The sequence below is a fragment of the Odontesthes bonariensis genome, chromosome 7 (genome assembly GCF_027942865.1).
Source record: "Odontesthes bonariensis isolate fOdoBon6 chromosome 7, fOdoBon6.hap1, whole genome shotgun sequence".
Lineage (NCBI taxonomy): Eukaryota > Metazoa > Chordata > Actinopteri > Atheriniformes > Atherinopsidae > Odontesthes > Odontesthes bonariensis.
In genome coordinates, this window is record NC_134512.1 from 33,352,542 (window position 1) to 33,379,540 (window position 26,999).

General features: G+C 40.9%; 1 protein-coding gene across 1 annotated transcript in view; it reads left to right on the forward strand.

Moving 5' to 3' along the window:
- LOC142384396 (uncharacterized) overlaps positions 1 to 6,310 on the forward strand; it is a 56,175-nt gene extending 49,865 nt beyond the window's left edge. The window contains exon 15 of the mRNA XM_075470606.1: positions 6,017 to 6,310. Coding sequence (XP_075326721.1) covers positions 6,017 to 6,083 — 67 coding nt within the window. The 3' untranslated portion in view covers positions 6,084 to 6,310. The remainder of the gene's footprint in view (positions 1 to 6,016) is intronic.
- The last annotated feature ends 20,689 nt before the right edge of the window (positions 6,311 to 26,999 follow it).

Genomic DNA, 26,999 nt, shown 5'->3' on the forward strand with positions numbered 1-26,999 from the left:
GTCATCAGGATAGAAGAATAGAATAGAAAAATACTCCATTCATAGTGTAAAATATAGGATAGTCCTTTTACATGATTATTGAATCCTTAAGCCTCTAATCTCAGTGTATATCTGGTAATCTGACTACTGTAGAAACCCTTAGTCAGTTTGTCACCTTATTATAGTAAAGCCTGAACACGTACTGTGTTCAAAGGGTTAAGTTTTTACTGAGAGGGGCTCAGCCTCAAGGCACCAGCACAGAATACTGTAAGCTTTGCTATTTATCTAGAAAGTGGAACAAAAGCCAATAGGTACAAATGTAAAAGTGAGTGAACCATGAATGGACCACACCCCACTCTTTTTGTGAGGGCTGAATGGAAAGGGTTGCCCCCTCATACCTGCGGTGAAGGGAAGTAATAAAATGGATAGATTGAGCATAAATTGCTCTGTGAGGTAGACTTGTCATTTTTCTTTCTGTGCAACAAAGAATTTGTCACTCCGCATTGTAAAATGAAAAATATGAGATGTCGCAGAAACACGTCAGAGTGTGTTGCCCGTCTTCCATCATAATGAAAGGGTTTGCTTTGAATTGGAGCACCTGCAGTGAATGGAAGAGGTCCGAGTTAATGACTGACACGCTAACACCTTCAGGGTTATGAATGTAAACAGAAATGGAGCCTGGATGAAAGGACAATGCACGGTTCAATGATTTATTTATCACATGTTCATATTTCTCACTTCTGGGCTTTTTTGTTTTATTTATTCGTGTGATTTGGTGACCGTGTCAGCATTGAAAACAAAACGTTTCACTGTTTGCTGTTCGTATGAACTCACTCGAGCTTTATTATATGGCCGAAGCTTTGGAACTTGTTTAGACCTGGTCTGGTTCTGTGTGTCTCAGAAGGATGTGGAACACAGTGGAAACCTGTGTTATATTCAGCTGATTCAGTGTTTTATTTATATTTATATATATATATATATATATATATATATATAAATAAATAATTTTAATGTTTTAAAATGGAAATCTAACTATAAAACTAAAAAATAAGAAATAATGACTAAACATTACAACCCTAACTTCCTTTCCCTGTAGAATAAGAACTGTAGATTCTGCATTAGCATCCTACCTCTGAAAGATGCTAAATGATTTGGCATCATCGTTTAAAGACGCCTGAACTGCAACTTTCAGGCCGCCAGGATTAATCTTCTACTCTTTGTAGTTTCCTGAGGCCAGCTCTCGAGTGTAGACGGTTTAAGTGTTAAAGCTAAAGCCCCAAGTTAGCTTGGTTTACTGCACCACCTTATGAGTGCGTTTATATTAACATTTAGCAAAAAATGGCAAGCGGAGGCCATTTTACACAGACACAGTAATAGTGTGATTAATGCATTTCTTTGCTTGCGGTGAGCATGTGAAATGTTTGGAAAGTAGATGATTTATTTATATCCCACACTCTAAAACCACCCTCATAGACTCCGTTCAGGGAAATGGTTTCAGATATCCACTCCAGTCTGTGCTCACCCTGATCCACACTTGTGTTGTTTTAAATAAACTGTCATGCTACAGTTCTTTAGTAACTTCCCACTACTTCCTACAACCCATATCTCACACAGTGTCTTATATCTGATGTCTCCCTGTGAACACCTGCTGAGGACGGGATGGGGGTGATGACGCTGTAAAGGTTGGTGGTGTGTGACGGGGTCCTTTGTCTCCGCCTGTGAAAGCTGGAACTTGTCACTGAGTTGTCAGATGGACATATGTTGGGTGAATAAGCAGACAGGCGAGGAAGGGAAGCTCTGACAAGACTTCAGCTTCAGTGGGTTGTCCGTGTCACTCAAAGTACCATCAACATAAAGCTAGATGGTTTTTAAGTTAAGCCCCCGTACAGCTCCCTGCTCTTCCTTATCTTCGTCTTCCTTCCTCCCGTCACCTTTGTTTGAGTTTGGCCCTCACATGGAGCCATTGTCTCGTCACTAATACAGTACGCTGTGACTTTTGTTTTGATGTAGTTGTAGTAAAGTCGGCCTCTGATTTCCCTGCCTGAGTTTGTAATTAACCTGTTAACAATATATTTACATGCAGTTCTAAATACGCTTGCATGTTATACTGTAACTTTACAGGATCTTCGAAAAAGGAATATCTGCTTGTTATAGGTTAACTACATGTTAATTCCTAATTAGCAAATGTTAGCATGCTACGCTAAAGGTTTTTACACACACAGCTTGATTGTTTTTCAGCCTTTTCCCCCTTCTGTCAGTCAACATCCCATTTTTCTGAAGCATTATCTCGTTGATAAGCAATTTAATACTCGTATGTTAAAAGTGACTTGCCTTTTTCCAGAGTCAGTTTTTTTCACTGCTCCCTCCGCATTGAACCAGTCCCACACCTGCAGACATGTTGATGTTGATGTGTGACATTCATTCAAACCCAACACTCTGAGATTATAAAGAAACTGTATGGAGTGAACAGATCGCTCTACTTTGTTCATTTTATGTCTCTGGTAAAAGTGGCAAACTGCATTTAAAACGTTGGCTCTCTGAGGTGAATTGGCCTCTGGTACCTGGTGTAACTGATACATCTCTTTGCTAAGAGGTCAGCGAAGACAGAAAGAGCTGAGTAACCGAGACCAGCTGGTGTTTCATGCTGAGTCACAGCAAAGAAAATGGTTTTACTGGTGCAGTACATCAAGGCTGGAGGAGTCTCTCCAGTTTCCTATGTCTCCTGATGGTGTAATTGAATCTAAATTATTCACACACACAGCAGACTTTAACATGACTTATGAGACGGGGCTTCACGTGCCCATTACCCAGTCACCTCAGTCTTAGCTCCTACTCCCCCGTTATGTGGTCCTAACTTGACACCAACACTAAATGTTTTATTATTTCCTTTGTGGCTCGTCATGAATAGAAACTGGATTAACTCAGTCATTTTGTTTGAGTTGAAGTTGTTTAACTTTCGCACTGCCTGTTCCTGGCGTGACCGCAGAGTCGACGTGTTTATAAGGGACAGCTGGCACCACAGAACACACGACTTCACCCAGGAGTGCAGTTTTCACTCACACACACACTTTGTATGCGTTAGTTTGCAGTAACTTTGGTGCAGTGGATGCCTTGGCAGGTATGAACAGTGGCTGAAAGCAGGAAGCCACGTCTCTCACAAGTATTGTTTTTACCTCGAATGAAAGGAACCACTGCTGCATCATGCCAGTAGGTCTGTGCACACATACTGTGCACAATAAACGGCTCATTAACCGTGCCGGCTCAGATCCAGTGATTGTGCAGGGGTATGTTGGGTCTCTGCTTTTTTAACAATGCTTGTGTGGGTGCCAGAGGGTGTTTTATTTCTTGTTTTCATTTAAGCCACGCCCCCCGCCCCCCCCCCCCCCCCCCCCCCCCCCTATTCATTTTGAATGAGGAGGTATGTCTAAATGGGTGACTGATACTGTATATTTGCATATTTTGAGTCATTATCCTTCCTTAGGAGGTGTTTTTATGTTTGGGTCACTACTTTCTCTGTGACTTCTTTACGCGTAAAATGATTATTTGGGTTCATTTAAAGGCAGTAGACTGCACACAGTGCAAAAATGCTTAGTGGGACATTTAAATGTTTATAAAGTCTGACTCACATATGCTGCAGCATGAGGAACAGTGGAGCCACTTATTGGCATCTATAGGGTTGTGTTGTAGGAAAAACAGACTGAAGGCTGGACACGGTGAACAGCTTTTAGCATCGGGTTGAGTTTGTGTCCAACCGCATGCAGCTAAAGCCTCCGTAGCTAACGTGCTCAGCCTAATCGCCCCTCACACACTGAATGAAACAGAATGACTCAATCAAACACTCAGTGAAAAAGCATGTTCCCACAGACACTCGCTACATGCTGCTCAGCCTCCAGTCTGTCCTCAGTCATCCTGACATTTTCAGGGTCCTGGTCCTGGTTTGTGGAATAAAGGCTGGCTGGGTTATGAGTGGCTGACAAAAAAAACCAAACACTGTCATACATGGACCAGTGTTTCCCACAGAATTTTTGGAAACTATGGGGGGGGGGTAAATTCATGCGGCGTAAATTTGTGCGACTGCAGATTTTATTTGATTTGATTGATTTGCACACATTCATTCAAATATAACACATACACAATAAAACACAACAAATTAAAAAAAAAAGGAATGTGTGCTGGAGATGTCAGAAACCCTTGTGGGCTTACATAAGGAAACCTCATCTTGTCATTAAAACCCAATGATAACAATTGTAATAGAAAATATTTACAGGTTAAAACTAAACTTCATGATAAATATGAATGGATCATATACAGTGAGTATTTATGCCTTTTTGAGAAACTTGAAAAGGTTGTCCTTGATAATAAAGGGTGTGGGAAGTACACAAGGAGTTCAGGAACACATCAGAAGTGGTTTGGTTTTGATATCTTTAAAAACAAGAGAGCTATTACAAAATAAAAGTCTAAAATGGAATTAACTATGCACACTGAGTTAATGTTCTACCTAAAATGATTTTTCTGGAAACTAAAAGGCTGTGAAAGCTTTATAGTGAGTTCACAAACCCATCAGAAGTGGTTTGGTCTGCATTGGTTGAATATCCAGTGAGAACAAAAAAAGGCGTTGCACTTTTGCGACGGTCCCTAAGCGCTCCGGCTGCCGTAGTTCACTTAGAAGTATATTCGGCGCGGTTACTCTGATCTTTCAGGCTTACTTTGGTGAGTTGATAAAGCCTGTGGTATGTTAGTCTTAGTTTTCTGTAAATATTAATACCATCCTGAGGCTTTGGTGCGGTTTTCGTGACGCTATTACAATTACAAAGCTGGAAAATAGGCGAATGTCGAATATAAAACAAACTTCACCCGCTCCGCCTAGTCGGGACGGTTGAACCACACATGCGGGACGGATGAAACACCTTATTTTAAACAGAAACTATTGAGCTTACTATTTTTTTAAGCAACATACCGGACAACATACTAGTGTACTCGTCATTGCTCAAATTTCACATTATTTCTCAGAATATAAATAGGTCAAAAAAATATGTTTGTCAACGAAATCACGATGATTACAGCTGATCTTTGTGCACGCGCACCCACTGTGTCAATCGCCCCGACAGCGTCAGCGAAATAACCTTTTTTTGCCACTAAACTTAAAAACTCTGACACTGCAGACTTTAGGACATGTTTAATTACTAGTTCACCTGTTGTATAGTCATATTGGTTGGTTTTCGAGGAAATCGCTGTGTTTAAAAAAAAAAAAAAAAAAAAAAAATCGCTGTTTGGGATTCAGAAACTATGGCGGCCAAAAGGAAACTATGGCGGGCCGCCATAGTTTCCTCAATGTATGGGAAACACTGTGGACTGTTTTGGAAAATGTTTGCTCCATTGTCAAATGACCTGATTCCTAAATTCATGTCTGAGAATAGGAATTACAGCAAAGCCATTTTCTGCTCTGAGGCTTTTCAGCAATGATGGGTTTGTGTGCAGAAAAGGCTTCAAGAAGAGAAATGGAACCAAAAGAGGAGAAAGACGGCTGGAACCTGAAGTTTTTTTTTAGAGCTTTCACCTGTTTTAAGCACTTCTGGGATGTTTGTAAATGTAAATGTTCTCTTACTGATAAAATGAATTGGTTGCATGGGTGTGTACACAAATGTTTGTGGTTTATTTGAACTTGAGAACGTTGGCTGGCTTTGGAAGATGAGTAAGATGTGATTTAATGTCCTGACGGTTGGAGTTCTTATGCAACACTGCGGTACAGCTGGCATAGGATCATGATCTGAGACAGATGAGGAGACTCTAAACGTTGATTCCATTACTTGAGTCTTCTTTGTTCACATAGCAGGTCGTGGATGTCCTCATTATCCCAGCGACATGTTGTTCATGTCCACTTTTCCACTTATATGAACGTAGTTCCAGAGGAGGCAGCACCGCCTCTGGAGGCATACTAAAATGATATGTTAATGTTATTATGTTAATCTGTTAAGAAGATTAAATTAGATTCAGATTTTCCCTGATTCACCTCTGTTTTTGTCCTTTTTTTCCCCAGAGAATTGTCATCCAGACATCAGACCAGTGCACCATTCGGGAATGCCAGAGAGTCGAAGCTGATCTGAGGAAGCTGATCCAGAATGTGGTGAACCTGATTTAGTGAATTACGCTGAGCTGTAAATCTGCTGATTGTTTTAAGTTGTCTGCTTTATGTATCTGTAAGTGAACACATGCATGTGCATGAACTCCACATCTATTTTGATTCAAATTGTCTGCCTGCTGGAGCCGTTTATTTTTCCATTTGACCCATAAGAGCTTAACAGTGACTTTTTTTTTTTTAATTGTTTTGTATAGTTGGTATAATAAAATATTGATATTGTTTTTGATGGTGACTTGTTATTTATTTAGTAGTGTGTGTGTGTGTCCTTTTCTTCAGGGCTGTTGTGCTGAAAGTGGGTGTGGTGGCACCCCTGTGTATGCATGTTTGTTTATGTGTGTGTGTGTGTGTTGATTCTGCTTTCACACATGAATCATGCTTTGCAATTATCTTCAGTCTCGGTAGGAACTTTAATTGCTTCCAGCTAGAATCCACTGCAGGCAGTTGTCACACTCTGTTATGTTTGTGTTTATTAGAATTTACTGGAGAGAAAATACTTTCGGAATTGGGTCAGTTGGGTTTTATCTTGGAAAAGTTGGCCTGCGAGATGAAAGCAGGGGCTTCTTCAAACGTTAAAACTGATCACGTTATCCTGATTAGCAGCATCGCGCCCGTCTCACCGTCTCCGCTCATGCAGAATGAAGGACAGATGTAGCGGGACACTGTAGCAGTGCAACAGGCATGCGTTTCATCAGTTAGCTGAGCAGAAGGTGATTCACCTGCAGAGTGACTAACTCTGAGTACTGAACGGCATTCTTTCCCAGACCTTAGATTAGTGGAATCGTGGGAAAAAGAAAAAGTGAGCACTTGGATAGATTTGGGTGTTTGTTTGTCTCCTGTGCTGGACAGCTGCTCAGTGTGATGTGTGGATGTGCTAATGTGCTCGTCTGTACATAACTTGTTAAGCTGGAGTTTTCTTGCAACATTAAAGCAGGTAAGTGTGCTTTTGCAGCCTGTTCATTTGTTCGAAAGTCTTAATATATCCTTTTAGTGGATTCAGAAATTGTTTAAATACATTTCAGGTTTCAGTCTGTTTTCAGCTGCTGCTGTGAGCTGGAGCAATAATCCAGCTCTGATGACCCCGGTGATAGCTGGGTGGCTCCGGGATTCCCGGGTCATCCCGTGGACTTGATGCACCATCATGACCACACGAGTCTGGAATGGAACGCCTGGAATTCCCCACCAGTCACTCAGAAACAACAAACTAAGTAAGTCCTGTCATTGGTTATCTGAAACTTTTTGTCAGGTGATGCTAATGTTACAGTTTGAGGCTCTTCAGAAAGCAGAACCTGGTAGATGTTTCCCATCACCTCGCTCTCCCCCTCTGTATCCCTGGCTTGCCCTGTCGCGGGGGGGGTCGACTGGTGGGTCGACTGGTGGGTCGGGGCGTGCCATGGGGCTGGTGTGGTGATGTCACGGGGGGTGGCCTGCTGGGGTGGGTGGATGCTTTGGGTTTTTGCCTGGGTCACTCCGACCCACTGGTGCTTTTCCACCAAGCCCCGCCAGGATGTTTAACAACTGGATCCCCACGAAAAGGGAAGGGTCAAGGGCCCTGCGTCCCAGGGAAGGGGGGGCATGTGCCTTGCCCTCGGCGGGGTCGCGGAGTTGGGGGGCCAGAGTGCTATCCTTCTCCTACCCCCCGTACCATACTCGCAGCCCCCGCTGGTTTACTCAGGATGTCCTGGCTGTTACCTTTCCTAGATTCTGGGCTGGTCCTTTTTCCTGTTGCCCCTGGGGTTGGGGGGGCTCATGCCCTGGCTGGCTCTGTTGCTGGGCTGCACGGGTCCCGCTTCGACTGGGGGGATCCAGAGCACTGGTGGAGACCGCAACATTCACACATTCATCTATACGCACCACAGTACACACACACACACACACACACACACCTGTCATTGTCTGTCTTCTATCTCTCGTCTTTATCCGTCCTTTATCAGTCCTCTCTGACTAAATCAAGGTTTTTGAATCAATAAAGCTTGTTAGGTTAGATGATCAAAGAGGGCCGATAAAGGACACACTCACCATCACGGCGGAGAGTCTGAGTTGTACGTAGAGATGGATTGAAATCATTCCACATTGTTCAGTCAGAGAGTGAATTTTGTTGGTCATGTTTCTATCTTAGCTGAGTACTAAAACTGCCTTTAGCCTATGTTGTTGGCGAAATAAAGTCACACTTCCTGTGAATAATGGAAGACACTCCAACCTACATTTGTAGTAATTACATGCTGTGACTGGTTTTGGAAGAAAAATCATCTGTCAGCACGGCTGACACAAAGGAAACAGAACATCCATACTCATCCACAACTAAACCCCGCTGCCTCAGGAAGATTTTCCTGTATGATCAATGATCAGAAAAGTCACAAAACGGACAGTTTTATCAACGGATTTTTGTTTTTATGTAAAGCTACAGCAGCAGTTCCACATTTAGTAAAATCTTACATTTGCATTCTCCCTGTGAGTTGGATAAGAAGAAGACCACCCACACTGCTTTGTCTCGTATTTAATCGCCCGTCTGTGTTGAAAAGTTGCAGAACTGACCGAGAAGCACATCAACAGCTTGTCGAGTAACACCTCACATCTCCTGTACATATACATATGAATATGTAATTTATGTACATGTGCAAAGTGAACAAGGTGCGGTTCAACAGTGACGTGTCTGACAGCTGCTTGGCCGTGTGCAGCGACTCCCCAGGGCGTTGGCACCGTCACTCTGCTGATCAGCCCGGAAGGCATCAGTATGTCACAGTGTCCATAAATCCAGCTCCTCGTGGGGTTTTGTTTACTCGTCCCAAACAGTCGTTGCTTTATTTTTACTGTGTCTGAACACACCCTCAGAGGAGTCGTGGAGCATTTCAGAAAGCTGTCACGCTACTTTGCCCATTAAGTTGTAATGATTACTTGTCCTTTTACATCACACGCATCTGTCAGCTGTAAACAACGTCATGAGATTCAAGTCACTACGTCGTTCGTAACATTGTTTTCTTCATTTTGTTTTTATCAGAGAGATACATAGAAAGTCATTTCAGCGCTGTTACACACATACAGATCTATACAAAAACATGTATCTGGATAACTGCGCTAACATACCCTCCAAGCTGTTACTCTCCCTTTCATTTTACAGTGTATAAAATAGTAACAATTGAACAAAGAGAGTCACATTCACTAATTTTTCCATCAAGATTAGTAAACTGGTACTTCAAGCCATGTAATAGAGATACTTAAAGCAGTTCAGGTCTCCGTGATCTTATATATCTGATCCATTTTAACCACCGACACTTAAATTTCAGAGCGAACGTCAGTCTCTCCATGATGTAGATGTCGGGAATAGTCCCTCGCCAGTCTTCCAGTGTCGGTGTGTTGGGTTGTAGCCATTTCCTCGTTATAGCTTTCTTTGCTCCAATCAATATCTTCATTAGATATTTGTCTGCTCTTGATTGCAAATGTGATACTGTGGTACAAAAATGCATTGGGCTGACATCAAATTCTATAGTCATTTGAAACATATGTTCCAGACGATCAAGGATGTCGTGCCAGAACGATGAGAGTTTTGGACAATCCCAAAATAGATCGTAACATTGTTTTCATTGCTGGTGTTGATTTATTTTGTTTTTTTGGGTTTTTTTTACCTCAAAGTGCCTTCATGTGTGTCTTTATTCACCTGGAAATCAAAGTGTTTCTCACATGTAGTCATGTAAAGGTTGATTTAGTGCAGGAGTTTCCTGTCGTGCCAGGTGAGAGAACACACTTGTACTTGGCTCAGGTAGTGTACAGGCTGTTGAACTAATTATCATGAGAACCTGTTTCTTTCTTCCTGCTGCGTCCGACAGCTTTTTTTTTTTTTCCCAACTCTAGTTTACAAATTTGTTTATATGCTCTCTTTCTCTGGAATGTGATATGTTTCAGTAGTGACCTATTAAAAGCTGTGGAATTTCCAGAGTGGACCCTCTGACCTCGTGATGATTTGACCCAGAAGTTCAGGATCAAAGAAGAAGTGCGCAGAAACGCGGGGGTGGACACACAGGGGTCACATACCTGTGCTCTCCTGGGCTGCACAGTTTCACTACATCACTGTTTAATCAGCACTCAGTGTGTGAGAAACATTAAGCATCTAGTCAGAGATTTAAACAATTTCCTGGAAACTGTATCTATTTTTACTGTGAGGTTTACATAAAGCAGAGCGGTCAAACATTAACGCCGTCGTTTCACTCTGACATCCTTGTAGTCCTTGAAATATCGTGATGCTGCAGATTGAGGATTTCCTCACACTTTTTTTTGGTAATCTTTAATAAGGCATAATAATTAACGTCCCTGTATTCCGCCTGTTGTACATTATCTTTCCTCTCCAGGTGGATTTCTTGTGAGGAGAAATGTCCTGCATCTGTGATGTTTAAAGTGAAGAATCCAGGCAGAAAATTGCTGTTTGGGATATCCGGGGAGATGAAAGATTTAAGGCCCGTAACGTGTCATTACTGCCACCGTGGAGGTTAAGGCTTTGTTCATTTATTATCTTTTTAATTGTATACTTTTGAGACTATTAGCTGAAATTACAACCACTTTATTTGAACCAAATAGCCTGCCAGAACCGGGAGGAAAAGACATCCAACTCCTTTCTGACCTTTAAACAAAATTTACCTAAAGGTGCAGGTAAAGAGATGCCAAACTATGACATAATATGTTGGTGTTAAGTCTAATCCTTAGACTATTACGACATTATTAAACCATGTACTCCTGCTTCCTGCACCCCATAAGCTTTGTAATATCTTATGTGAGCAGCACAGACATTTCAAATGCTTTGCTGAAATGATCAGGTTAGTGTTTTGTGTTGGCTTGTAGTAATGTTGTGGCTTTGGATGGCGGCATCTAACACCTGGGGTCTATAGAAGGGATTCTTTGTCTGTTCTGTTAACATGATTTCTTCAAGTGCTACACTATGATATTGTTTTGCTGACACAAATTTACTTGAGGTTGTCAAGATGTAGTCAGAAATGTAGTTTTTTTTTTTGTTTTTTTTTTAAAAACTCATGTTTTTGTAGAAAAATCACAGAAAAAATACAGTGAATCTTGCATAAAAGAGGATTGAGCTCTAACAAATATGTGAAAAGAATTCAAAGAGTTTGAAATCCATAGCTGGATAGCAACTGGAGTTAATGATTTCCACCCTTTTCCAAGCATCCTCCCTGTTGAGCTAATCTACAATCACATTCTTTCATTCCATGGGAAAGTAGAGGAGAGTCTCTCTGAACTCATTATCCCTGCAGCATGAGTGGTTTGGTGAGCTGACACTGAGGATGAGTCCAGAATAGCCGCTTCACATCTGGTGATAACAGCATAAACACTTCAAATCACTTCAAATCTGTTTACATAATTAGTCCAAATAATAGACACAGAAGTGCAGCTATATAAGATTTGATGAAGTAAAAAAGATCAACTTCGTAAAAGTTTACAAAGATGATTTTATGAGCCGAATTTATGGAAACTCCAGGGGATTGTCTCGAAACCAGAATTTCATTTCAGTTGGGTCTTAGACGATGAACGCATCAGAACGACTTGGGGCCTGTTGATACACTAATCTCACGATACGATACACGATGTTCAGCTAACGATACACTTGCATCATTTTCTGGGGGGAAGAAAAAGGGACAGTGTGATTTGACATGAATCGTCGCTGATTGGACCGGTGGTCCGACCTTTGAACCGGAAGGACAACACCGCCAGACAAACGGAAACAAACGAACATGTCACAAACGTGAGAGCTCTGCACTTTATACAACATTTTTATGAACTCATTTATCACTGTTTTGTATAATGTGACCCCCTGGCATTGTACTGTATTACCTTAATGTTCTGTGTTTTCACTAATTGTCTGCCTTTTCAATAAAGTTTGCTTTAAAAAAAAATTAAAAAATTTAATTAAAAAAAAAAAAACGATACTCGCGGGTGAAAAATCGATACTTTATCGGGAATCGAAATATCGATATATATCGCAGTATCGATAAAATTGCTCAGCCCTAGTTGATGCATGGCACCACCACGCAGCTGATCGAGAGGACCACTATAGCCTCGTTCCCACTATGCAGTCCGGTACGGGTCGGTTCAGTACGGTACGGGTCGCTTTGGGGTCAGCTTGCTGTACAAAGGGACCCTCAGGGGTGGGTGGAGTGCGTGCCGACGCGTAAATAGCAAATAACAGCAAATAATAAATAACATCCATAATTTGGAACCACCTCCAAGCTTCTTCAGCTCAATGCGACACCGGCTCGCGGTGCGGTTGAAACCACTCTCTGCCATTTTTGCGGCAATCGGCTGGAAAAGTTTTTGGTTTGGCACGGCACCATCGAGCTCCCGCTGCACAGCCTCCTCACCAACAACGGAGAGCAGAGCCTGGAGCCGGTCCTGTGTGCTCGGTACCCCAAGCAGAAGGGTTACAGACATGGTAACGGGTTCCACGGGACCGGTACGCTTTCGTGGTAATGGAAACACTGAAATAAGCGAACCGTTCCGACCCGTACCGGACTGCATAGTGGGAGCACGCCATTTGAATACATGAGCTCATGTCTGATATTAGAATGCTTCAGATTCTAAATGCAGGGCAAAACATTGAGACGAATGAGAAACATTTTTTGGCACTTTGACGTGTGAACTGGGAAAGTCAGAGATGCAAGAAAAGTTTGCTACGAACTCAGCAAAATAAAATCTTCACTCTGTGGCCCTGCCTCTGCTGAACGGATAACTGTACAGTCTTCTATCAGTCGGTCTCTCATAAAAGGGACCCTTACATAGTCGGAGCCAACCAGTTCTGTGCTGCCAGCTGCCCATATAAGACAGTAAAACAATTTCTGCTGTAGTTTATGAGACCGTTTGGACTCATATCTGCATTTAACAGGCAAGAAGGATCTTTGAGGTTGTTTACTGGCTTTCCTGTTTCTTGATCCTCATCCGGACCTTGTTTTGTGTTTGTTACTGTGTCCTCATGGTTGTTATAATCAACATGAGTCCTTCAGTGTGGTGTCTAATGCCTCAGATCCAGCACAATGTCAGCTTCTCATTCCCGTTTAATGTCTCGTCTGCAGCCCGATTTAAAATTGGACGACTTTATTTATGGCAGACGGACAGTTCTGTTCTGCAGTCACATAAATAATAACAGAACAACACGATCAGCAGTGTTAACAGCAAACATCACGTCAGGGGTGACAGATTAACACACGGGCACCCGAGCATGACTGATGACAAACAGGCTGCCGCAAAAGGCCAAAGAACCGCGGATTTTGTTCCGTCCTACGAGCAGCTTCACAGCACAGGAGGAGCAGTTCTGCTGGCTCATATCTACTCAGCCGATGTAAAGGAAGTATGCAGAAATCTAAATCTCTGCATCCCATCTGAATGAAGAGAATTTGGGTTTCAGGAAGCAGGATTCGTGGATGTCCAGTGTGAAGGAAAAAAGGGAGCTGTAGTTCCGGTTTGGGGGTCTTTTCGAAGCACCGTTTCCAGCTTTCCAGTTGTGCTGAAGAGGGCAAAAAAGGGAAAGTTAAAATGTGTTAAACGCACACAAAGGCACACTGTATGTGTACTGTAGTAGGAAGTAGCAGTCAGGAAGGGAAAGGGCAGCATCTGTTTCCCCCGATTCATCTGTTGGTGAGGCTGATGGCGAGGCTGGAGACCAAGTGAACATCCTGAGTGCCGCTTTCCCTCATTCTCATACGCACAGTATTTCTGGCCAGATGTGCAGCTCTGCCACTTCTCCGTTTGACATCATCTGTAAAGTCACTCATGCTCTGCGTCATTTCCCAGGAGACAACTCTTGTATTTGTTTGGTTCAGTGAAAAATGTAAGCGGTTTCTAAAAGAAAATGAGCCAGATATTCATTAGATGGTGTTGTTTGGACAAAAATAAGGGCACGGACGGTAAATAAAAGATAGTTCAGCATTTATTTACATGTCTGTACTGTAAAAACGGAGCTAAAGCCCGTTAGTAGCACAGAGACAGCCAGCCTGCCTCTGTCCAAAGGCAACAAAACTGCGTGCCAGCACCTGGAAGTCGGGTTCTGTCCTCTGTCAACCTTCCTCTAAAACCAGAATCTAAAATCTAAAAAGCTTTGTGTTTTGCATGTAACTGTAACCTCAGTTTTCACATCTAACTGAACTAGAAGACAAATTAAATTTCAAACTGTTGTATTAAACGTCAGTTGAAGTTCTGTGATTCAAAGATTTGACATCAATAGGGCGATTTAACTTGTTAATTATTTAACGCCGATAAATATTTTATCGCGCATTAACGCAGTTTTTATTTTTTTTTTATTTAAAAATTAGAAGTCTGTTGCTGTCTGCTGCGGAACCGGAAAAGAAAGTAATCGGCGGATCCACCAAACCTGGAGAAGGGTACGGAACTTTTACTCGGCCATTTTCATTTTAAAGTTCTTCCAGACGGCGGAGTCGACAGAACCAAAGTCATCTGTAAACACTGCCAAGTTGAATTGTCTTCTCAGCGTATTAGTTCCAGTCTAAAATATCACTTAAAGGCAAAACACACAACTGATAGCAGCAAGTCATTCAAGGAAACAGACAGTGGAGCGAGGCTTCTACATAAAAACTACAGAAAGATGCTGATGTTAAAAGTGTGTTTGCACAACAAATGTTATGGCACTTTCATTCATATGGCAGCACATTTAAAATAAAACTAAATGCTAAAAGCTATACGCTACTTTTGGATTAATTTTTGGATTTTGCGTACAAATGCGATTAATCAGGGAAATCATGTGATTAATTAGATTAAACATTTTAATCGTTGCCCAGCCCTAGACATCAAGTTACTCATCTTATTATAGTTTAAGCTGCCATCTCTAACATGCTCAGGAGTTGTTTTCCGTTGTAAGAGCTCATGTTCCAACACCTCCTGCCAAAGAATGGATAGAGTAACAAAAGCAACAACTAAGCCAGGTAGATGACAGCTACTATACTGCTGTGACGAGCATTGTCTGGAGGCAGGCACCACACTGTTGATATAGTGTGGATGTCCTTTATTTAGAAGGAGAAGTTGTGTCTAAACTGTACAGTTTGAATGCTAAGAAAGGATTTACAGATATTCACGACTGCCTTCATCTAAACCTTTAAGTGTTTTTCATAAAATTCCCTTTTTTGCTCCTGAAGGGAAAAGCGTTGCCTGTCTCTCTCTGTTCCAGTGGAGGATGATTGATAAGTTACTGGCTCTCAGCACTGATACCTCCCACCGGTGGGAACTCAGTTTAGAGTTCACACACATTTACACACACTCACGGTGCTGCAACCTGTCAGCTCTTTTTCCTCTGGGAACATTTAAGTTTCCTGTGAGAAAATGAACGCACTCATTTCCCCAGAATGCATCTCACACACACACAAGACTCAATAAATATCACATTCAAGTCCTTGTTTGAAAGAACACCGGCAGGCGTATTTACCTTTAAAAAAAGAGAGAAACGTGAGGTCAAGGTAGCTCCAGTGTGTGTTGACTCCTGGCTGCTGTTTAACCCAGAGTTCACATTTGTGTTGGGTGGAGCGCAGTCTCTGTTCTCTGAAAAGTGCAGAAACATCCTCAGAAAACCTCTAAACATGGATGGAAACATGTTTCAAACTAAAGCTCCGAAGAGTGTCGCAGGTTTTGATCCAGATGTTAGTTTATTTGGACTGAAGCTAAGCGTTTACTCTCAGAAAAACACTGTTTTGTTTTGTTTTTGAACATATTCCTCTTTAGAGGGTTATCATTTCAAATTTCATTGTATATTCTTTCTTACCTTTAAGCCAAAACCACAGAACTGAGCATCACTTAGAGACCAGCTGATCTTAGATTAAGGAAATGCGTCCATTCAAATTTTGAAAGCTTAATTCTTTTAATGTGACAAGTTTTTTTTTTTAATCTTGTTTCACCTCAAAAGAAAAATCACGTATGTAAATGTAAATGTACTTTATTTATACAGCCCTTTACAGACAATCCTTACGGTGTACCAAAGTGCTTTACAGCAGGTAATAAATAAAGAGAAGAATAAGTAAAAACAAATAAAAACAATAAAAGAACAGTGAAAGCAATAAAATACAACAAAATCGAATAAGACAAAATAAGATAAAAGTGTCATCATACTACTGGGTATTAAAAGCAATCCTAAATAAGTAGGTTTTTAGCCTAGATTTGAAGGGGCCCAGGAAATAAGACTTGGCTCGACGGGGAGCTTATTCCAGAGCCTGGGGGCAGCGACAGAAAAGGCTCGCTCACCCCAGGGTTTGTATTCTGACCTAGGCACTTCCAGAAAAAATAGATTTGTTGACCTCAGAGCTCTACCACGATTGTGGACTGTTAAATGTTAAAACTGTTAACGGACGTATGTCTTTTTTTTTTTTTTTTTTTTTTTCAATTGATTGGAAGGTCGGCTTGATTCAAGGCCTTCCATGTTACACATGTGGAAGTATTGATGGGTGACTGCGGCATGTCATGGAGAAGTGATCCATTTACACTGATTCAACAAACTTTAACCAAACTTCTCTGAAAAATTTGACGTTACACACCAAACCAGCTGAATGATCAGGATTTCATCATTTTCTGCTTCCTTATCTTAACATATCTTTATGTTTTAAATGCTCATTGAGGTCAGCAAATAATAAGTACGATTTTTTTTGCAAACCTGCTTGTTTTTTTTTCATTTTTGCAACTTGTAACTATCCTAATCAAACTCAACTCTTTGAATGAGCTCTTTGAAATACGACCACTCTGAAGCCGATTTTCCTGAACTCGAGCTTACAAAACTGACAGTCAACATTGCTATAGATGCTTGGAAAATATATATTTATATACTTTAAGTTGGTGGGGGGGCTGGAGCCTATCCCAGCTGTCATTGGGCGGGGTCACCCTGGACAGTTTGCCAGTCCATCACAGACAAACCAGACCCACAACCACACACGCTCACCATCACTCCTGGGGATGATTTAAAGACACCAGTCATGCTAATGTGCATGTTTTTGGACAGTGGGAGGAAGCTGAAGTACCCAGAGAGAACCCGCGCATACACGGGGAGAAGATGCACACTCCACACACAAAGGCCCCAGCCGGGAGTTGACCCTGAAACCCTCTCGCAGTGAGGCGACGGTGCTAACCACCACACCACCGCGCAGCCCCATGCTGGAAAACATATGTGACCCTTTAATAGATTTAGAGTTTTTGGTTAATTGCATCAGCCCTACAGGATTAGATTATTTTTTTCATCACAGATCTGTTTCTTTCCATCTGTCTGATGGTGATGCATACTGTTCCACTTTGTTTGACCTGACCCAGCCCATCTGGAAAACTAATGACTAAAATAGATGAGCGGATGTCCTTCCTGTGGTCTGAAAGTGATGCGAGGACAACGCCAAATGAAATGCTCTGGTGTGTGGTGCCAGTTTTCCAACACGTTTTTGCTACAGGTGATGCACAGGTGATTGAGCTCCCTTCCTCTAACGCAGACTCGTGACTGAACTGTTCTGGAGATGGGAGTTCTTGCCTGGCTTTACGACCCAAAGCATCAGTGCTTCTCTGTCTGATGGCTGATTGTGACACTTGGATGGAAGCTTGCAGGGCTGAAAAAAGATCAAACCATTTTCCACTAGCTAGTTTCTATATTTTTGCAGTAAGGATTCTTCTGATGTGTGTTCGCTGAGAGTTCCCAAAGTTCTGTGCAAAGATTTGAAGATATTTCCATATTCCTGTGTGAATAAAGTTAATTTAAAAATACAATATTTTGGGGTGGTTGGTGGCGTAGACGCCCCATGTACAGAGGCTACAGTCCTCGCTGCAGCTGGCCCCGGTTCAAGTCCCGCATCGGACGGCCCTTTGCTGCATGTTGCTCCCCCTCTCTCTGCCCCCTGCTTCCTGTCTCTGTTGAACTGTCCTGTCCATTAAAGGCACAAAACCCCCCAAAAATAATAATAAAATATATATATATATATATATGTACAATATTTAACCCTTTACCTACTGTGCTTAAAACCTAACAGGACTATGTCTTCAGCTTCAGGATTTTAGAGACATCACTGTTCAAATCATCTTGGTTTAAACTCTGAAAATTGAGGCTAATTACAGCACGGAACAAGTCTTCAGCCGACCCTCATTTCTTTATATTTTGCCAGGAAGACAGGAAATAGGTGTAGGAACATGCACATATAAATGGAAATAGAGAATATGAGGAAAAAACTGAGTTTTCACAATTCTAACGAGCTTTAAAGTCAGTTTTTGGTCTGAGCTTCTTTATTCTCCAACACAGCCTGAACCCTCTCAGACGAGCTTTCTGTCCTTTCTTTAAGGAGTCTTCAGGAATAGTTCTCCAGGCTTCTTGAAGGACATCCCAAAGCTCTTCTTTGGATGTGGGCTGCCTTTTGTTCCGTTCTCTGCCAACATGATCCCACACTGCTTCAGTAATGTTGAGCTCCGGGCTCTGGGGAGGATTCATCCCTCCATCAGACCTGCTGCCACTGATTTTCAGCCCACTTCTTGTGTCCTTTGGCACAGCTCAGCCTTTACTCCCTGTTTCCCTTCCTTAAGAACGGCTTCCTGACAGCCACCCTTCCATGGAGCCCATTTCTGATGAGGCTTGGGCCAACAGCAGATGGATCAGCTGAAGGTCCAGATGCATCTCTCAGCTCCTGTGTCAGGTCTTTGCTGGATGTTTTCCTCTTTCTTAAGGACATCACTTTCAGATCCTGTTCAGCTGCTGTAGATAGTTCTTTAGGCCTGACACTTCAGGAGTCGTCCCTTCATATAGAGAAATAAAATGTACAAATTCGTAGAAATATTTTTTTTCATTTCAGTTGGGCTTAAAAGATTTCTGTGTTAAACAGGATGCAAGAGGATTAAGGGAACAAATGTCAGGATTGGACTACACGGGGACTGATTGTTATTTTTGAGCTTTATGGGATTTGCCGGCAACAATACGTATGGATTTAAGTTTGTTGACATCAAAATTGCATTAAAAGGGATTGTTACACCACACATAAAATAGAAAAGCACAAAAAGGTTGTTTTTACTTTCAAAGCAAACACGATCAGTGGGATTTTATCCTTATTTATTCATCATCCCAACAGCACAGTATGATAGATTTACCTTTTATTAATTTGCAGATGAGGTAAAAATGCACGTGATGGCAAATTTTGGCTCGGTGTTTTTCATTGTGTAAAAATAGCACATGCCTTTACCACATATTAGTGACTGGTTGTCAGCATCAATCATTATTGAATGTACTGAGAGAACATCACAACATACTGAAGCAGGGAGATCCAAAGAAAAGGTTGAACCAACACAGTACAGTAACAGCAGCCAAGAACTTCAGATTACCTGAAGAAAGCAGCAGCTAAAGTATCTTTTGACTTTCAAACCTGCTTGTTTTTATTCACGGATTGAAAGAAATCTGTCTGTTGAGCTCTGGAGCCTTTTAGTGTTTCTCTTACGTCACCAGCAGCAGCTGTCTGTCTGTCTGTCTGTCTGTCTGTCTGGCCAACCTGCCTTCATGAAACATTGATCATCTCTCCGCCCTCACTGCTGGTGTTTGCCTTAATTGACTGGCAGACGAGGGCAGAAGCCGCGCCGCAGAGATGATTGATGTGACCGAATGAAACGGGGAGGGGAGAAAAGAACAGAACCGGCTCATCAAGTTCATAAAGCTCAAGGCTCGACTCCCTCCGCCTTCCTGCATAAATCACTGTGTCTCGTTCTTCTTGTTTATCACCTGCCTTCACACTCCTCGCTTTTGCCTGCTGTTCTGTCTCCTTTTGTTGTTTTAACCTCCATCCTTCTCTGCTTTTCTGGGTAATAAGAGACTAAATCTGACAAAGCACTTTCAGGGAAACACACCGGAACAATCCAATGAAAAGCCCATTGTGTTAAATTATACACAAGAAATGGGGCTGAAATTTTAAAGCTGCACGTTGCAGATTGTCAGCGGAAGTTATTTTATCAGTCCTGGCATGAAAGTCTCCCGTCATCATAGTTTACCCAAATCAGGTGTTTCTGTCCAATGAGGAGGCGACAGGAGCAGGATGTAAGGAGCTAGAGATGAGACGTGCTTAGTACAGCAAAGACGGATCACTGGGGACAGAAAACTCAACAAAATCAATCAAATTTAAACACAAATTAAAAGTTTTTGGTCTAAACGTTTAATGAATCCTGATCAAATCAAAAAGAGAAATTCTTCAGTAAAATTATAACTATTGTCTTCGTCTTTGGTCAGTGTTTTAATTTGATTTAAATGAACTTCTGCGTAATACATTGAGCTTTGAGTTAAAACTGGGATGGAAATATTAAGACAAGACAGAAAAATATGACTAGTTACTTTTTTACCAGAGTTGCTCTTTTTCACAGCAGATATGTTGGCTAGTCAAAGGAGAAAATAGTGGCATAATTTATGTTCAGATCCAGCCAAACAAACCATTTTGGATCCATTTCCTCCTCTACTGAAGCCTGGGAGAGTCGGTGGCTGCCAGCCCTCGTGTTTGTGCTTCCCTGATAGACCGCTCAAAATGTCTGCCACGAAAAAGGTTCATTCATCCGAACCACACTGCGAATTTTCTGTTGCGATGGGATTGAGAAACAGTTGTGACTTAACTAACCATCAAAATCCAAATGGAGGCACAGCAGTGTTGTTTGTCAAAGTTACCGTACCACATTCAGTCTAAATACACTGAAAAAAACAACTCATAAGATTTACTTAAAAAACTCTTTGTAAATATTTGCACTCAAATGATTTAAGTAATACTTAATGCTGCATTATCAAGTAAATGTTACTTACCATAAAACATAACAGTTTTGAAGATATTAAGTAACATTTACTTAATTACATCTAAGTTTTAAGTTATATTTATTTAAACAAATTAAGTAAAGTCTACTTGTTTTTCATAGGCAGCAACATCTTTTTACTCAAAAATGTAAGTAAAATTTATATATCTGTAGTATTTGCTGTTATGAAGTAACTTAGTAGATTTTAATGATACACTTTCAGAGTAAAGTTCATGTAGTATTTCTAGATTTATGTACATACAACTATTAAACATTTAAATTGTATGAGGAAACCTAAGTAAAACTTACTCTTCCCCCATAATTCATGTATAACGTTAATAAAATGTTTAATTTTACTTAAGAAGCTCTAGTTCTTACTGAATCTTAAAAATACAAGGTAGAAATTATGCCAGTTACTCTAATAGAGTTTACTTCACCAAAAAGTCCCTTTTTTCAGTGTAGGTTTTATTTTCTAAAGACTGTGATCTGAATAAGGGATCCACACCTATATCTTTAGTTTGCAGCCCTCAGTAATATCATCGTAAAACAGTAAACGGTGAAAAGCTTCGACACTGGCACACAACATAGCTTAAATCCAGAACACCAAGATGAAGTCATCCCTCCCCGCAGAAGTCTGCTTGTTTTTCCTAACTGGAAAGGCTCGTTGCTGTCAACGTGTTGCTTCTTCCACCTACGCTGCAGCACAGCTGCCAGCTGCTTTTACTGGGAAAACAATTGGCCAGTATTGCCCATAACTCCTAATTTTCCCCTCACATTTGATAAATGAAATCAGTTGAAAGTTGAAAAGTTGAAAACAGGAGCTAAATTTAGCAAATACTCACCTGTTCTCGTTCCACAAGGAGAAATAACTGAAAACCAAAAAAGGATTAAACATGGAATTTCTGCTGGACTGCGGATTATTTACAAACCTAAATGGATTTTGTCATCTTTGTAGCCCTGTAACTCTACAGAGTTGAAACCAGCAGCTTCATGTTGAAGCCTGTGAACAAAACTGCTCAAATGTGTGTCTTTATTAAGTCTTTAAGGCTGTATCACTTTATTTTTCTTCACTAATGCATGTTGACTTGCTCTTACTGTGTCCACCACATTGTAAACCTCTGCGTTGGATTATAATCCATCCCTGGGTTAATGCAGGTTGACATGGCAGAACAGCAGCTCTGCCCCTTCAAGCTGTTTCTGCCTCATTATTTATGATCTTAGTCTCTTACTCACTTGTCGGTGGTGGATTTTATAGACTGCGTGGATTTGGGCGCACTCTACCCTGAGGTCTAAACCTGCCTAAATAAATAATATCGCTGACAATCTCCATAACTCAGAAGCCGAGTGACTCGTTACTCGGGGGTCAGTGCTCTGTGTAGGCTGCATAAAAAGGTTAATGTTTGAGGGGGAATTAATGTGCCCGGGTCACTGCTCATTGTTCATCTGGTGATCGCTGGTGTCCTGCAGAAGCTTCTTACTTTGGATCCGCAACTAGACGACACATTTAGGGTTTCACGGCAGATATTCGTGGTCTCATTGATGACTCACTGGTGGTCTCGCATCAGCAAGAATCGAATGGATTGTCATGAAATCTTGTTTGTAGTCCCATTACCCAAAGAATGAATTACTGTAAGATTTTCTTAGCTTTTCAGCACGTATCAAGAAAGGAAAGGATTGTACAAAACGTTTTATATATAAAAACTATACTTATCCAGACTAAACATGGTGAAGCAGCATTTAGCTGTTATGCTGCAAACAAGTGAAACAAACTGCCAGTGGAGATTAAACTGAACTTATCTAGATGGTTGCTTGTTTGTAAATTAATTTCAATTGTTTTATTTGTTTCTCTTTATATTCTTTTATGTATTTTTAATGCTTCTTCCACTCCCTGCTGCAATGCTTTTATTTTACGTGAAGCACTTTGAATTGTTTTGTACATGAAATGTGCCATACAAATAAATGTGATTTGATTTGATTTTAACTCTAATCAAGCGATTCTAGCACAGGTTTTGTTTCGTAGCTTACAAACGTCTCACCTCACAGCAAAGCTCTCGCACTGCAGACGTTTTGGCAGACACAACAGTGGATCTGCATTCCCTGAATGTCTCACCTGTAGAGTATCTGTGGTGAGTGTGTCACTTCCTTTGACATTCTGCCACATGTTGGGAGTTTGCACAACTGATGTTTTCTCAGCACTTCGTCATAGTTAAGAAAACTTAACGTAAGAGCTGTTAGTCGAGCTCATCCAAACTAATAAACCCACCAAGCACGTGCACGCACACATACAGAGATTTCTCTATTTTTAAGGTAAAATACGTGAAAAACTAATGACATTCTTATCAGCTTCAGTTGTACTTTGTTTCATACGAATGAAATAATTAGCAAATGTTAGCCAGCTAACACGAAAAACTAAAAAAGGACTCGGTGGTTCACCTTTATACTAACCATGTTATAACAAAGTGTTTAGTAAATTAGCTACATTTGCTATTCATCTAATTTAGGTGTTGTATCATAAAAAACACATTTTAATGTGATGTCACTGCAATTTGTGATGCATTTCTAAAAGTTCTGCTAACAGTTTGTTGATGTGATCTTAGACCATTATCACAGTCATCCAAATATATCTAAAGTCTCTATTTACTTCTCACGCCTTAATAAACTGTAAGATTTCTTCAACATAGGCCGCAGAACAAGGGAGTTATTTAATGATAAACCCTCAGCCTTAACTTGTTTTAAGCATGTTTTACATGACTATGTAAGGAAAAGCTAATTACTGTGTTAGTCTCACCAGAACTGGACTTTTAGAATGCATGTCAACGGAAATGGAATAAAATCTTAGATTTCACACCCAGATGATGTAGTTTGGTGCTCCACACATACTACAAAGTTCTACATTTTTGTAAAAGCATTAAAGCATTAATGTACGATAATACAGCCAAATTCCTAATAAAGCAGCTGTCATCCACATATATTCCTTCTTCTTTTGTCAGACAGCTAAATGCTTCAGAAACTGGGGCTCATTCACACAATGCATGGGTGCTTATTTAAGTGTTTTCAGACTTAAGCTCTGCTTTAATAAAATTCAGATTTTACAACCGCAGCATCGTCTGACAAGACCACTTATCGAGTAAAACTTGAACTTGAACCATTAATCTCTGCGTGTATCTGAGCTGTGCCCATCAGATCTAAATAAACGCTTCAGGAGCCACTGATGGAACGGGCAGATCGAGGGGTTGAAGTGGCGTCCAAACCCAACGGATACGGCTCTGATCGAGTGTCTGTAGGCAGCGGAACAAACCCGGAGCCCCAATCTGCATCCCACAGGACTCACAGGTACCAAGAAGCCATTTTAAAATGATGATCAGTACTAAATCCTGTGAGAACCTCGCTCCTATCAAAATAATTTCAAAATCTGAATTTAATCATTTTTCAAGTGAAAGTAGCTCAAAATCAAATTAAAGCAATTATTTAAAATTCTACAACAGCTTCATGTCGCCAATTTGAAAAATACATTGTAGGTTTTTTATTAAGATTACATAAGAGCATCGAAGCAAAAACAAAAATGTGAGAAAATACAAGTAAATATGTTGAGATCAAAGTAATAAAGCAGCTGATTCTATTATATTTGTTATTTATTTTATATTCTATTCTATAATATCTATTATATTCTAAAATATTCTGATAGAATAAGTTTGGTTTCTCACAGAAATTAGGCTTTTTTTTATCTTAACCTAACTTTATCATTTTTAATGAGTGGATTTAGTCTGATATTGAAGTTAAAAACTCTGGAATCCACAACAAGCAACTGTTTTTATTCGTTTTTTCCCCGACTGTTGTTGAATCTTCTTTGAAAAGAAGAGCGTAACCTCGTCAAGAAAACCGCTAATTGAATCATTCGTATAATCTCGTTATTGATCAGGAGCATTTACTTTGTCTATGCTCTCCGCCCTTTACAGATAGCTGATTAATAAGCAGATCTCTTGGATCCTCACTATGCATCTGGACGGTGTTAGAGGACATCAAAACAGAGCGGAAAGGTGAGCTGTTTCTTTCACTCTGATCACGGCTAATTTCTGCCAGATAAAAACTGCAGAAACACACAAAATAAACACAATATCAGACGTCCTCATCTAGCTGATAGCGACTAAATATATTCTGCTAAAGAGCTTTATTTCGGTTTTAATTTTAACGGGGATTAGCTGCTGATAAGGTGTTTTAAATGAGCAGCCGCTGCATCTGTTAGCAGCTGTGTGACTGACAGGTGTCCCCGACACGCGCACGAACCCACGCGCAGCTTAAAAGGTCAAATGGAAAGCGCCGTCGAGTCCGACCGTTTCCTCAATTTATCTTTTTCTTGCTGATGATCGACTCTTGCACCATTAAGCGTGGATCTTCCGAAGTTTAAATGCGAGGCCGTGTTTGGATCACATGTCCATCCTCGCGAACCTCCATCAGATCTGTTGTAACAGGAAGTGACCTCATCGTGACCTTATTCCAGAGGAGCACCAACACTAAACACACACACACACACGCAGCTGTGTCTGTCTGCAAGCTGTCATCGGGGATTAACTCGACACACAACTGCACGTGCACGTACACACACACTTTTTCAATCATTATCCTCTTTTGTCCGAGCTGAACAGCTGTTTGTGTATTCATGTCATCACCCCGAGGGACTCTGAGAAACTCATTTATTCAGTTTGTCATGTCCTCGTAAGCCTTTGTTTGTTTGTTGTGTTGTGCTTCTTAGTAGTTTTTCATGTTGATGTTTTCAGTTCACTCTACGTAACGGCGATGCATGAATTTTCTGCTCCCTTGCTGCTGTTCACACACACACACACACACACACACACACTGTCCTCCATATGCAGAAACTTCCAGGCGTTTATATAAAGCACTGGCAGGGCAGCAGAAAATGCCCATTGAACCCAACCCTTAATCACATGTTCAAGCTCCTCAATGAGCTCAATGGAAAGCAAACAACTTGTTTTAAAGGAGGTTAGAGATTTGTTTTTGCTACTGGGATTTACCAATCAAATCAAATCAAATTTATTTGTAGCAGATTTCATGTACAAACAGTTCAAAGTGCTTTACATAAAATAAAAGCATTGCAGCAGGGAATGCAAGAAGCATTAAAAATACAAAGAATATAAAGAGAAACAAATAAAATCATTTAAATGAATTTAAAAACAAGCAACAATCTAGATAAGTTAAAAGATATCGTGCAGATTTTATGCATAGAAACATGAGAAAAGAAATGTCTTTAACCTGGATTTAAAAATGTCTCCATTTGGTGAAATAAATGAATAAACCAATAAATGAATACGATTCACCAGCTGCAAACTTAATCTCGTGTCTCGGCATTGCTTTCACAATATTGCACTTCAGTATACGGCATAAAGCTTCGTCATGTTACCGATGCACACACAATCATGTTTTCTCAGCAGCTTGTGTTTCCAGGTCTGGTTATATAAATCGTTGTGTTTTCGGTGTAAAGATGTGAGCAGCTGCTGCTAACTGGCCTCATACCACCCAACACTGTTTCTGTCAAACTTAACCTCCGGGGGTCTAACACACACACACACACACACACACATTATTCAAACAGGATTGCATAACCAAACTGTATCTCTCTTCATCTCTGTTTTTGTCTATTAATCTCAGTCTCTCACACACACACAGTCACACACTCTCACACTCTTTTAAAGTATTCCCTCCAGCCTAAATGTCAAGTTACATCATTTCCAGTGTTTTGACTAAAATGAATGGTCTCGCAGTGCGAATGCCAAGCATTGCAGCAGGAGGTCAGAGGCTCTTAATAGGGTGGGGAAAAAAAAAAAAAAAAAAAGAAGTACATGCAGATTTAAAAACGAGATGCATTTACCAATTAAAAATGCAGTTTGAACATTTTTATCAGACCTCTTTTACCGATCAGGAAGCGGCTCGTGCTGCCGTGGAAACTGTCTCTAACAGAAGTCAGATTCCTGTACAGCTGCACAGATTAGCCACAGCCTTCAGACCTCCTGCCTGTGTGGTGGAGGCTCCCATCGGGCCGCTGAAACGGTCCCAACAGACACAAAGACCTCTGAGGATGTGTTCGGCCGTTTGGCACCGATTCACTGAC